Genomic DNA, 12791 nt, shown 5'->3' on the forward strand with positions numbered 1-12791 from the left:
AACTGAGCATGCCCAGAGTGAACATGGGCAAAATGTGTGTGTGTGTGTGTGTGTGTGTGTGTGTGTGTGTGAGTAAGAGCAAGAGAGGGGGGAGGGAGAATCCAATTATTTTCAATAATAAAGAATGCCACATCAAAGGTAGAACTTCCGCAGCTCTCCACAACTGTGTGGCGTACGAAATCAGGTCTGGAACCATGAGGCATATTGGCATGCATGACTTTTATCAATTTAATTACTGAAATCTTAATTTAAGGGAGTTGAGAGGGAGAGGGGGGGGTGAGGGCTGAGACTCCACACAGTGGCGGCTTCTTTCTTTCGAGCGGATGGGGTTCGTGAAAGCGATCACCGATGCAGGACGGAAACTCGGTCAAAATGTGGCCCACGTTTCCACTCCCTCAGGCTCGGGGACAGAGACACCCCTCCTAGAGATTGAAGGAGGGTCATTTGGTGACGGCTGATGCCTGCAGACCAACTGCAGGATTTCATTAACTTCAGTCAGTCTATTTCTCATAGTGGAGAATAGTCCTTTAATGGGACTTCCAAGTTATTTTGAAGGGGCTAAGTGTTAATTATAAGGCAATGCAGACTTCTATTACTAGTAGTCATTATAGGTCATCTTCCACAGCCCCAATGTAAAATCTCACAATGGAGAACGGTGCTAGCTTTGGCCCTAAAATCTGCTGAGAAAATATCACTTTCAAGCAGATCGTTTCTCTCTAACTGTGAAAGAGGCGGCATTGATCAGCAGTAATGGGGTTTAGGAGGAATGTGTGAGCAGTGATGGAGTAGAGGGGAGTAACACATGAGCCAGGATAGCGTCACTCAACACTGAAGCTATAGTGCTGCCATGGCTGATTTTCCCCACAGATTGTCTTGGTGTATCAGCACCGCTCTCTTTCTCTCCCTTTCCATTGCCTAAAGTACAATTGAATTTTCTCAGTGCCTCTGAGCGAGGAACATCAGGATCAGAGGGAGCGGGATGGAGTCAAGGATTTTCGGTCTCCAGGCTGATATGCGGTTCTGACAGATAAAAATCATGAATTGAGGCCGGTATCAGTGTATAATTCTCCACATTTTGACTCATGGATCCAGATGTGTTGTTTCTGCATGGATTCCAGTCAGTAATTACCTCTCAGCTTCTGCCCACTGATGCCATTCTTTCCCTGTCATTACCCAGTCTCCTGCGTGCCAAGGCCAGGTGACAAGCAGATGGGCCTGGCTGGTGCTGAACTGAGCCCTGTCGCCCATTCTGTTCCACCGCGACACAACCATCAGCCATCAGCTGGCAGACACCACATATCAGCCTATGGCCTCTCTGTCCATTCACTCTCACTTATGGACGGTATCTAACCTCTGGTGCTGACTCATAACTAGCAGCAGGAGCATTTTATTTCAGACATCACTATCATATTTACATATGGGACTGTGTCAGTCAGTGTTTTGCCCTGTGGGCAGCTCATTACAGAAGATTAACTGATGTGGAAGCTTCAGTCCAACTGTATGTGATTTAATTCTGTTAATACCTGTCCATCATGCTCAGGTATTCATGTGAAACATTGTCAAGTACAGTGGTGGCTATTTTGGCTTTATGCAGAACACCTGCCTAAATCTGATTTTTGGCCAGACTTTGTAAAATCAGTCTGGACTCTGGACACAAAGAAAAACAAACCAAAAAAAACAAAACAAAACAAAAAATACACATGAAATACATTTCTTTCCAATTGGACCCAAACCACATTTGGAGGTGGTCTGAAATGTGATTCCAATCTGATTTCTGCACATGCATCTCAGTGCAGTCGCTCAAATTGGATTTCAAAGTGTGTTTCGCATCACTTACATCAGATCCAGAGCAACAGAAGTGCTGAGCAGAATCCATGCTGCTACTCTTTGCTAGCATAATGCTATAGAAGAAAACATGGAGAATGCGGACAGATGCTGAAATATGTTGTCTACTGCCACTTTGCAGGTACCTCTAAACAAGTGCACTTCACAACACAACTGTTTGGAGTAGCCTTTTGTTGGCCATGTGACTGCCACTACTATGCGATTAATTATCCAGATTCAGACAATGTCCAGCTACAGGCACAAAAATAAAACACACTTACAATGAAAAAATAGGTAACTTAATCCTTATAAGTGCAAAGTCCGTAGTACATACAGTACAGTACAGTACAGTACAGTACAGTACAATCTGAAAGCCCCTAAGAACAGTTAAGTGCCAATTTTTCTGAAAATTAAAGACTGGAACATGTTGCAATGTGGGAGTAACAAATTCATATCTTCCACACTGTTTTTTTTGCTGGACAATATACATTAAAATGAATAATTTACAGAGTGACCTTATATCTTGTACAGATGATCAGGTTTTTTTTTTTTGCACCCCCATCAAGCACTTGGCAAATGTCAGTTATCAACACAGACTGTATAAAAATAATGGCCGTAGCCACTGTGATGCCACCCATTGGTTTGTGGATTCCTGTTTTGAAGCCTCGAGTCTTTGGCATTTTGGCTGTTGCCATCTTGGATTTTTTAAGCCATAATCCACCATATTGTGGATCTAATTGAGAGCCCAAGATGATGCCTAGCAGACAGCCTTAGTCACTCGAAGCAGCTACGCCCTAAATTAAGCCTTAATAAAATTTAAATGGGTGAATTACATAAAAATCCCCCCCTCGTACAGTTGTCATGAATGTAAGCTATAGAGAACAAAACCGTTTTCTGTACCAGGCTGTAAGCATGTTTATTTCTGCTGTGAAGTTGGGCATTTTAACATGGGGGTCTATGGGGATTGACTCACTCTTGAAGGCAGCCTCAAAGGGCAGTTAGAGAAACTACAGTTTCTGGCACTCCTGCACTAGTTTAATTTTTCAGCCTGGGAGGTTGCCGCTTGGTTATGGAGCCAAAAAAAAAAAAAAATAGAATAGAATAAAAATAAAAGGGAAACATTTGAAGATTTACTGCTTTTTTCTGTTTAATATAGCTGTAATTTATATTTTGGGGTTTTGGACATTTGGTCAGATAAAACAATCCATATGAAGACATCACCCTGAGCTCTGAGAGCTTGCAATGAGTATTTTTGACATTAAAAAAAAAACTTATGGACTGATTAATAAAAAACAGAATTTAACAGACTGAAGGGATTCACCATTGGGTAAAGTGTAGAGGTTTGCAATATATCACAGACTGTAATAAAAGGCATACCTGCTAATAGCTGATTGCATATAACATGTAATTGCATGAAATTTTTTTTCACGCTATGATATATTATTAAACCAATAAATTGAATAACACATCTGGCCACAACAGCAGCTGCAGCGACTTGTATGCCATAATGCACATCATGTATGTCACGTTATAAGCACGCTCATACCATCATAATATGTGCAATCAAGATAAAGCCTGAGCCGTGTCGTGTGTGGCAGACGTGTCCTCTTTACACTGAGGTGTTGCGAGGTATCGCTCTAAATGAGAGGAGATTAAAGCAGCAACATTCACAGCCACCGTACCCTTACAACATGCCACCACCCGCCATCAATCTAAAAAATAAATAAAAATGCATTACACAAGCAATGAACACAATGACATATTCTGTGTTGTGGTGATTGTATTTTTGCTCCTTTTTGCAGCCGTCTAGTAAAGAAGTCTCATTGGAATTCATGAAATAGTTTTATCATGGCGCAGCGCTGTAAAATCAATACATTAACAGTGCCGGGGGGCTAACTCTCTCAGGAGATTGTGTTTATGCACCCTGACCCGTTCCACAAAGTGCTGTGTATTACAGTTAAATTGGAGGAATTATCTACTACATACATTTCAGAAACATGCAATAGATACATGTAGCATGATACATGGAGTGGCTCGGGCTCATTTTGCTATGGCGAGTGTGGAAGAGCTCGCTGTATGTTTGTCCAGAGTATAATGAGTGAAATGTATATAATGCACCATCTGTATTGCATGTGTGTTAGTCCACCCTAAAGTGTAAATTTTCCTCACAGTGTGAGCTCTGATACGCATGCATCATGTACAGTAGATATAAGCAGGGTAACTGCAATAATGGGAGAACTGTATATAACGCAGACAGACAGCTAGTGTTGGTGTGTGCGCGTAGGTGTGTTGGTGTGCACGCTCCCATGTGTGTGTGGATTTGTGTTGTGCTGATGGGCTTATTATTTTATGGACTGCTGCTCTCTTAGTGCTCCTGTGGATGTGGCAGGCGAATAAAGATTGAATTAAGATAAAAAAAATATAGGAGGACAGCGCCCAGAGAGCCCGCAGGAGAAAGAGATGTTGTCTGCCGTTTATTTATTCCACTTTCTGTTGATTATTGGAAGTGTTGGTACCGAGATTCACATTTCCATATTTTCGGTTATGCCCAAGAAGAACACACGAAAATGTTATGCTCAATTTTTCCACCACTTTCCCTTCTGGAAAAAAAAAGTACAGAATATTAAATTAGTCATGCATATTGGAATACATCAGCATCAATTATGAGCAGACAAGTACTAGTCTGTTACTGTTGCTCTTTGAGATGGAATAAAAAGTCTCCAGCTGTGTATTGGCTCACACTGAAATGTCAAATATATTTATTGGGACTGCCAAAGCCTCGTGTCAGCCTTCAGTCTCACCAGTAACGCACTGGTCTTCCTGTTGACTCTGCTTCTCCCTGAAGTCGGGTGAAGAAACTGAAAAGACAGAGATACTGGGCATGGTATTTTGGGGGAGCCTCTGCTTCGAGGTTTGAACAGCAGTCATAATATTTACAAAGAGGTTAGATTGACTTTTTGAAGAAATCAATATGTGATATAGCCTACATGCTGTTGTGAACCTGGGAGGTAATGGGATCTTTGCAACGCTTGGCTAACAGGACTCCATGCCTGTCTCTAGTTATTTCTCTCCTCGCCCCTTTGCTTCTCCCTCTCCCTCTGCCTCACTTCACCCTCTGCTTCGCTTCCCTTGATAACATGAACAGACATTATAATGGACAAATGTTAATAATTAATGTCAGAGCAATTGGAGACAATTAACTGTGTTGACTGGACCATTAATTTTCCTGGGGCTGTTGGTGGGGGAGCAGACGAGGAGAGAGCCCATCTGTGGAGGCAGGCGGCCCTCCGATCTTTTTCCCCTCAGAGATGCACCTGGACAGCTTTGGCCAGGTCGGCTGCACCGCCACCCGTCCGTCCCAGGGAAGCTACAGGTCTATTACGCTACAAACTGGCCGTGAATTCTGGCCCCTCACTTTCACTGTCTACGGTAAATCACATCACTGAGTGGGGGATGAGTCTTCCCGGCGACAGTGTCGGTGCAAACGTCACTGAAGCATGTCCCTGCGATTGCATCTGTGTATTCCAGTTACTACAGTGGTGTTTGTGAATCTCCAGTTTCTATCTGGCATATCAGTCCATGTGATCTGATGTATCTGGGTTTGTGCAGGGAGGAGTGCTGGTGGGTGTGTGTGGGAGGATGTGTGAGACGGTGACGAGGTTTACATGCTTAACACTGGACGAGCACAACACTGCGTGCGTTTGAGAGCTCTTGATGACTTATTAGGTGTTGAAATCACATGAACAAAAAGTGCCATTTAATGGAAACCAGTGCTAATGTTGGCGAGCTAGCTTCCACTTTACGAGTGGAGTACAAACTTGACAGTGTGATGAATGTGACCTTCCAAATGTTCAACAATTATAAAGGGACAAACGGCTTATACTGTAGCAAGACTTCATAACTTTTTTAAAGAAGAAATTAACACTTTTTTCTTACAAATGAAAATCTATATTTTTATACATTAACGTAATAACCTTGAAGATTTTCATTCAAATAACTGTTGAGCCACTATTTATTGCCAAATGAGGTAACACAAGCCTATGGCACACTATTGAGGCCCTTGCATTTGCAGTATTACGGACTGGGTGTCTGTGGCAACAGTCCTAAGAAATATCACAAGCAGAAAGTCTCTGGGAAGTGAGATCCAAAAACACACTTGCAAACACCACTTATCTCCATAGGTGCCAAAGAGAAGGAAACAGAGATTTGCAAGGTTGTAATAATAATAATGCAAAAATACTCACCCTGGCTCAATTCAACTTTCTCAGTTGTTTTAGCTTATGGTGGCTATTGTTAGCAATTTTGCTGTGTAAGTGATATTGTGCAGATTATGACTCTACTTGTTCTACTGTTACACTATTTTTTAGTATTTACCCTGATGCTGTAATCATCACCTGTGGCCACAGTGGCCTTGTGTGTTGCAACATACGTTCACACGCTATTTAATAATGACGTGCCTTAGTCATGCACATGACAAATTGACAGCGTGTCTCCTAGCAATGTCGGCTCTCAGATGTCACTCAACTGTTACCATGGGAAACACCCATCCAGATGCCAGAAGCTTAGCGCTGTTTTCAAAAACAGTTTTATCCTGGGGCAGTAGAGTGGGGGAGGTGGTGGGGTGTTAGGCTTACACATTAGCTGTAGTTTAATTATAGTTTATATTTCCTTGCACAAAAAGTGAGAAGAATTCAAACGTCAGTTTGAATTTAACACCAGGTGATGTGCATGTTCAGCATCCGTATGACTTGCTGAAATGCTCATGTTGTTGTTTGTGTTACCATCCCCGTGACGGATGCTGCTATCTATCGCTGTCACATAAGCACACATGACGGGCTTACCTACTGTAAGCCCCCCCCCCCCGACTGTTTTTTTAACGTGTGTGTGATTGGCCGACCTCTCAGCTGAATGTCATTCGGGGAGACAGCATGTTAGACTATAATCACACAAGTCTGACCTGACATATCATGACACTCCCTGCCACGGCCCCGCCACTCAGCGCAGCTGGGCACATGTTGCTAAGCAACGGGCCAAAGGAATGTCTAAGGCTCTGGCATGAGGAAAGCTCGACGGGAGTGACAAACATGGAAGACCAGGGGGGGTGACAAGGTGTTCTGCAAAAATACACCTCTTCCTTTGTCTAACCGTGTCACACGTGCTGCTGACACTCAGCAGTCCCCCTCATCTTTCTCTTTCCTTGTTCCTTCCTGTCCCCAAGTCACATGTGTAAGAGAATTAAACTCGGGTGTACTTGGGTTGTCGCGCTGACTGATCAGAGACAGAATCGCTGTTTTAACTTATCCTGCTACACAGTGCTTTGTGTTTTTCAGCATTTTTTTATGTTTACAGTGTTGGCCACCGTGACAGAGGAGCACTGGGGAGACTTGTGGTGTTTATTAAACTGTCAGGGAACACCTCGTTAGTCTGATAATTGCAGATACTGCACATCAAGTTGTTAGGCGTTAATTTTTTTTTGTTAAAAAAGGCAAAAACCAAAGTGTCACCCGAATAAGAACCTGCTATCACACCTAAACTGACAGATTAAATTCATCAGTTATAAATAAATACACCTGCAATTTACTATACATGGTTAAAAAATTACTGTCTCAACTAACTGGCTGATTATTATTCTCTTTTATCCAACAGAAGAAACAACAGTGCAACCATAACTTTGCACAGTAGGGAGGTTCCAAACTGTGATTTTAATTTATTTTTATCTTTGTTTTGATGTTGTTGTTTGGACGGTTCTTTTAAACAGTATTATTATGGAATGTAGTTTTATGTTGTTTTTATCTATTATTTCATTTTATGGGTATTTATGTTGCTATGTTTTGGTACCCAGTGCTGGCTGATTAGGATGGGAGCACTGTAATTTCCATGTTATTATGGATGAATAAATTGAACCTTGACTGAGCCTTTAAACCCCACATCAAATGAGTGACTGAAGTTACATTTAATTTACTTCTAAAGATGAACGCATTCATTCTCTTTCAGATGTGGCTGCATTTATAGATGTTTAAAGATTGTCCATTTTGAGTTTTCATGTGAACTTCATCAGAATGCAAAAAGCTTCTTTTGCTTGTCTTTTGTTTGTTTGGCCTGAGCTCGTTGACTCTATCTGACAGGCCGGGCTGACCTCAAACAGCCACTCAGGCTGAGCTGGATCCAGACAGAGATGGAAAACGGGGTCAGGTCTAATCAACATTGCTGTCATGATTATGTCCAGTTCACTCCAACCTGTAACCAGGCAACAGGCAGGGCTGCCACAAAGCCGATGTGACAGTGGCAGGTAGATTGAAAGTGGAAGGGCGGACAGGAAGCTTGGGCGGCTGGGTGAAGGGGGCTGTTTGGCCGAACGCAGCCTAGTTCTGTCCAGCCCGTCACACTCGCCCGCCCCAGCACTCTGTGCAGGGATCAGCTGTTGCACAGAGAACCACAGGCAAAGGTGGACACTTTAAACAAAGACATTAGCCTCTATCTTGCTTTGTCCTTGTAGCAAAAGACAATGCATCAACATTATCACTTACTGAGATAAATACGGGTCGGGGAAACATTTTGATCTCATTCCACTAAACAATATCCTTTATTTAGCTGCCTGCTGTAAGGAGCACGGGAGGTCTACAGGAGCCAGAGACAAAGCACTGTACAGGAATCCTAATGTAAGGCTGTGTTTAAGGATTTAAACCTTTTTTGTGCGAGTGTTTACATTCATGTAGCCCTCTTTATATTTATATATAAAGTTATAGAAAAATATAGAAAAATGTCGTTTTTAACTTGTTTTCTGTAAGGGCATCCTCAGAAGCATTTTTTAAATTACTGTATTGGTGCATAGGTTATGTTACAACTGTAGAGAGAAGTGGGAAAATCGAGTCAGACTTAAGTTGCAAATTTGAGGACTTGAGACTTGCTTGACTAACACCGATAAAAAACCTCTACTTTTAATTAATATTCATGATTTGAGACTTGATTTTTTATTTAAACATTTAAATATTTCTAGATATTGAGAGGTTACTTTTTTTTTTTTTAACACAATTGGGTGATTTTGAGTGCAATGTGCGCAAACCTGGCAACCCACAGGGATGCAACAGACCAGCGAGGTAGGTAGATCATGCAGAATGATAAAATTTATGTTCAAGGGTTATGATGTCGATGAAGATAGTAAGAAAGGAACAGTGGTATGCAAGGTCTGCCACTCATATATATGTATATATATATAAACCTTGATGCAGTAAAGATACTTGATTTTTCAGATGAGTGTAGTGTGAAATCCTGAACTCAAATATTTCAGTTATTGTCAGGAATTATGGAGCATTTTGGGGTTTTTTTTATGGCTCTTCAAGTTTCAGATTTTCAAGTTGGAAATGTGGGACTTTTACTTTGGAATATCTCTAAATACTGATACAGTAAAAATACTTGAATTATGTGTCTGTATGTTGTCAGATATGTCCTCAAAATCAAAATTTCCAGCGACCCAAAAATCAAAAACTAAAGACATTTCCTTTACAAGTTACGGGTATTTAGTTTTTAATTTATAAGAGACACTGGTAATTAATACTACACTTCCTCTGAAAATAATCAAATTAATCGTATTTCCATACTGTTGTATGTATTTTAGAACACCTTATTTTGAAAACACAAGGTAGTCTCACATCCTTCCGCTCACTTTGCTAAGTCTGTCACTAGCTCCCCCTGTCAGCTCGATCTGAGCCGTTTGAAGGCATTATTATGATAGAATATAAACGGCTGATGAAACTGGGGGACAAGAATGTTGTATTTATGATCATGTCTTTCGTACAGTCATCCGAAAGGCTGGATGAGATCCATTGGCGGGCCGGTTTCAGCCTGCAGACTGTACATTTGACACCCCTGACATCACCCATAATGAAAGTTACAGGAACGTGTTTTTTAAGTCTTAACTCATAGCAGGGACTTGACTTGCTTGATTCTCATCATGGTAACTTGGGAATTGAAGGTTAAAACTTGTGACTTGCACATGTGTGAGTTACTCCCACGTCTGGTAGAGAGTGTTCTAATTTAGTGAAGTGCATGTAATAATTGAAAAATAGCTGCATGTAAGTAGGTTACTCCTTTTCACTCCAGGACTGAGTGAAGAATTAATAAGATTATGAGGATGAGAAGACCTAAAATAATCTTAAGTATAACAACAAATACCACATGCAGTGGCAAAGTGAGCAGACGCCTCCATTACAACACACGCACTAAAAATCAAACGTGTTAACAGCGTGTGCGAGGAGGACTCCGATCAGATCCCAACAGTTTGTCACAATATTAAGACAGCATGACAGTGCCGCTGCTGACAGCACAGGTGTTGCGATGACAAGTTAAATTTCTGCAATTTTCTGCACTTTTACTCTGCTGCTGCTGTTTGTTTTGGTTAGAGGCTGTCCGCTTCAAGCGAGACAATCTCCTTCACTCTCAACGCTCAGCTGGACTCACCTGGTGCCCAGAACAAACACCTTCCAACACTCATCTGGACCGGGATAATTGAGAGCAAATTGAGATGTATATTCTTTGAAATACGCCAGATATATATGAGAATTTACCATGTCTGGAGCTGGTTTAGTCATCATCAGTAAAAACAGTTTATAATGTCTACTTTATATCCGTTGATGCTACTTTATTTAAGTCAAACTTGAATGTGCAAATCCAAAATGAGTAGCAAACAACTCTTCCACTGTTATACTAAAAGCCAGAGCTTGGATTTTGGATGATAATTATTCAGAGGTGCACCAACACCAGTATCTGTGTTCTTTCTATTACCATTAATGCCCCTGAAAGTCCAAATGTGCCGATTTAGGAACTAAAAAGCTCTGAAAACTTGAAAAATGTTGAGGATAATGGATGTTTTTTGGGGTATTTTTCCCAAAATGGCCAGTAGGCATTAACAGTGAAAGAAATGAAATAAAATCACACTGATACTGATCGAGGTCCTGATAAAGATGGCACTTACCAAGGTCTTCTGCGGACGTCGTACAGGTCAATCTTGTTGGGTGCCCTCCATGGAGTGGCTGGAGAGAGCCAGAAAATAAGTTATAAGCCGCACGGTGCACTGTAGGATATTTCATATCAGATTATATCAAAGTAATCATAATTTCATTCTGTCTATCGAGTTACTAGAACAGCCATCTGATAAGAGATTGCCAATGTTCTGCCGCCGAGGAGCACTCGGGTCAATTTAGACTTTATCTGGCCGTGAGTTATAAGGTGGGCTGTTGACTCAGTCTCCTGCGGCCTACCTGGGTAGTACCGAGTCACTCCTGTGGCACTGCCAAACACCTGCCAGCGCAGTGAGCTGTCCTCCTTACGGTTTTCAATGAAGACCCTCTCCAGCGCCTGGGTCCAGTTTAGCTCGTTTAGGATGACTGGGGCTGTAAGAACACACACACAAATAAACACACACAATCAGACCCACAATCGTGAACTGGCAAATATAGTTAAGACCATTATTTCCCGGTTGATCATTATCACAGAAGGATGCTGTTTTTTAAAAGGAGACGATAAAGTTTTAACAGTCTTTCAGCTAGATTTTAATGTCCCTATGCATCCTAACTTGTTGTGATTCCTCCTGGAAGAGGGCACTATAAACCCCAGTTTTCAGAGAAAAATAAGGTCCTGTTGCAACGAGCACGACTCAGGATGTGCTTCTGGTTATGAGAAAAATGAAAAAAAGGAGAGAAAATGTAAATGAGTTGCTGATTTTGTGCCATAGTCCCTCGAAGTAAATATAAAAAAAGCAATAAATGCTTAAACTACAGGCTCTGAAAATGCTTTTTTATAATCCGATTTAAACACAGTTTTGTATTTTGCAGCTGTTTTTCAATATTCAAAATAAACACAGACAAATTTCCTGATTTTTCAGTAAAAAACTAAAACAATAAGTCCTTAAAGTAGCATAAGCAAAGTGCAAAACACCAGGTTTTCTCTGTTAGTAACCCAAAGGTCAACTCTCCTTGCTGAACAACCTTGTCCGTGCCAGCAGCAGTAAGCTGAGTACATAAGAATGGATGTATGCAGGCAGCTCGGCCGGCGGTGGCCCGGGCATCAGTCTAATCTGGGTGATCTCTGAGGAGTGCAGGAGGAGGAATCTGCGATGACCTTGGAGGAGGTCATGTGTCACTCACAGCGTGTGGAGGCAGAAGCCACTTTGGAATTTTCAATAGCAGAGAAATACAAACTATCTCTGCAAATGTCCACGTAATGTGCGTCTGTGTTAAGAGGATTTGCAGCTGCGTGATGACTGGGAGAGAAGAGAGGGAGAAATAGTGCTGGTCGGCTTGTGCATGTGCGGCTTAGCGCATCAACGTGTGTGTTTTGAGTTAAAACGTGAGGTCACAGATATATCTCACAGGTCAGCGGTTCTCTGTGAAATGGATTTATGGTTGTGGGGAGAAGTATTCATCATGTAGTCAACAAGAAGTGGAATAACACTTTGCTGCTTGTGGTGCTGGTGGAATAACATCACGACCATGTCACCTCGTCTTGTTTCTTCAGACACTCATATTGTATTTACACTCTCCTTTTTTTCCTTCGCTTTTCACGCTTCTTCTATCCTAACAACAAGAAACAATAGGCATCCTCACACATACACACGCACGCAAACCAAAAATGCTTTCAGTCTGTGTTTAATAGCTAAGCTGAAGTCAGAAGATGAGGAGTGCAATCAGAGGTTTAATAGCCACCTGATTAAAGAGGAAACAAGACGAGGCACTGAGCTGAGGAGAACTCGCTTCTCTGATTTAATTACTCAGCCAACCAAAGCTAGACAAACCCCTGAACCGACAAGTCCGGCTTTTTCTCAACCCCTGGTTTGAATTTCACACATATAAACGATCATTATCCACTTTTGCTTTTCAATTACTGCTCGCTGTTTGACGAGCTGTCAGTTTAGAGGTATGAAACACGCCACGACCTCCCCCACCCTCCACCGCTCACCTCTTTTACTGTAA

General features: G+C 41.7%; 1 protein-coding gene across 4 annotated transcripts in view; it reads right to left on the reverse strand.

Annotated features, from left to right (window-relative positions):
* cacna2d2a (calcium channel, voltage-dependent, alpha 2/delta subunit 2a) overlaps positions 1-12791 on the reverse strand; it is a 207921-nt gene that overhangs the window by 42558 nt on the left and 152572 nt on the right. For all 4 annotated transcript variants that reach the window (XM_050039173.1, XM_050039172.1, XM_050039171.1 and 1 more), the window contains 2 exons: positions 11082-11213; positions 10796-10853 (listed from right to left, as the gene is read on the reverse strand). In XM_050039173.1, coding sequence (XP_049895130.1) covers positions 10796-10853; positions 11082-11213 — 190 coding nt within the window. The remainder of the gene's footprint in view (positions 1-10795; positions 10854-11081; positions 11214-12791) is intronic.

Source organism: Epinephelus moara, chromosome 24, assembly GCF_006386435.1.
Source record: "Epinephelus moara isolate mb chromosome 24, YSFRI_EMoa_1.0, whole genome shotgun sequence".
In the NCBI taxonomy this organism is placed as follows: domain Eukaryota; kingdom Metazoa; phylum Chordata; class Actinopteri; order Perciformes; family Serranidae; genus Epinephelus; species Epinephelus moara.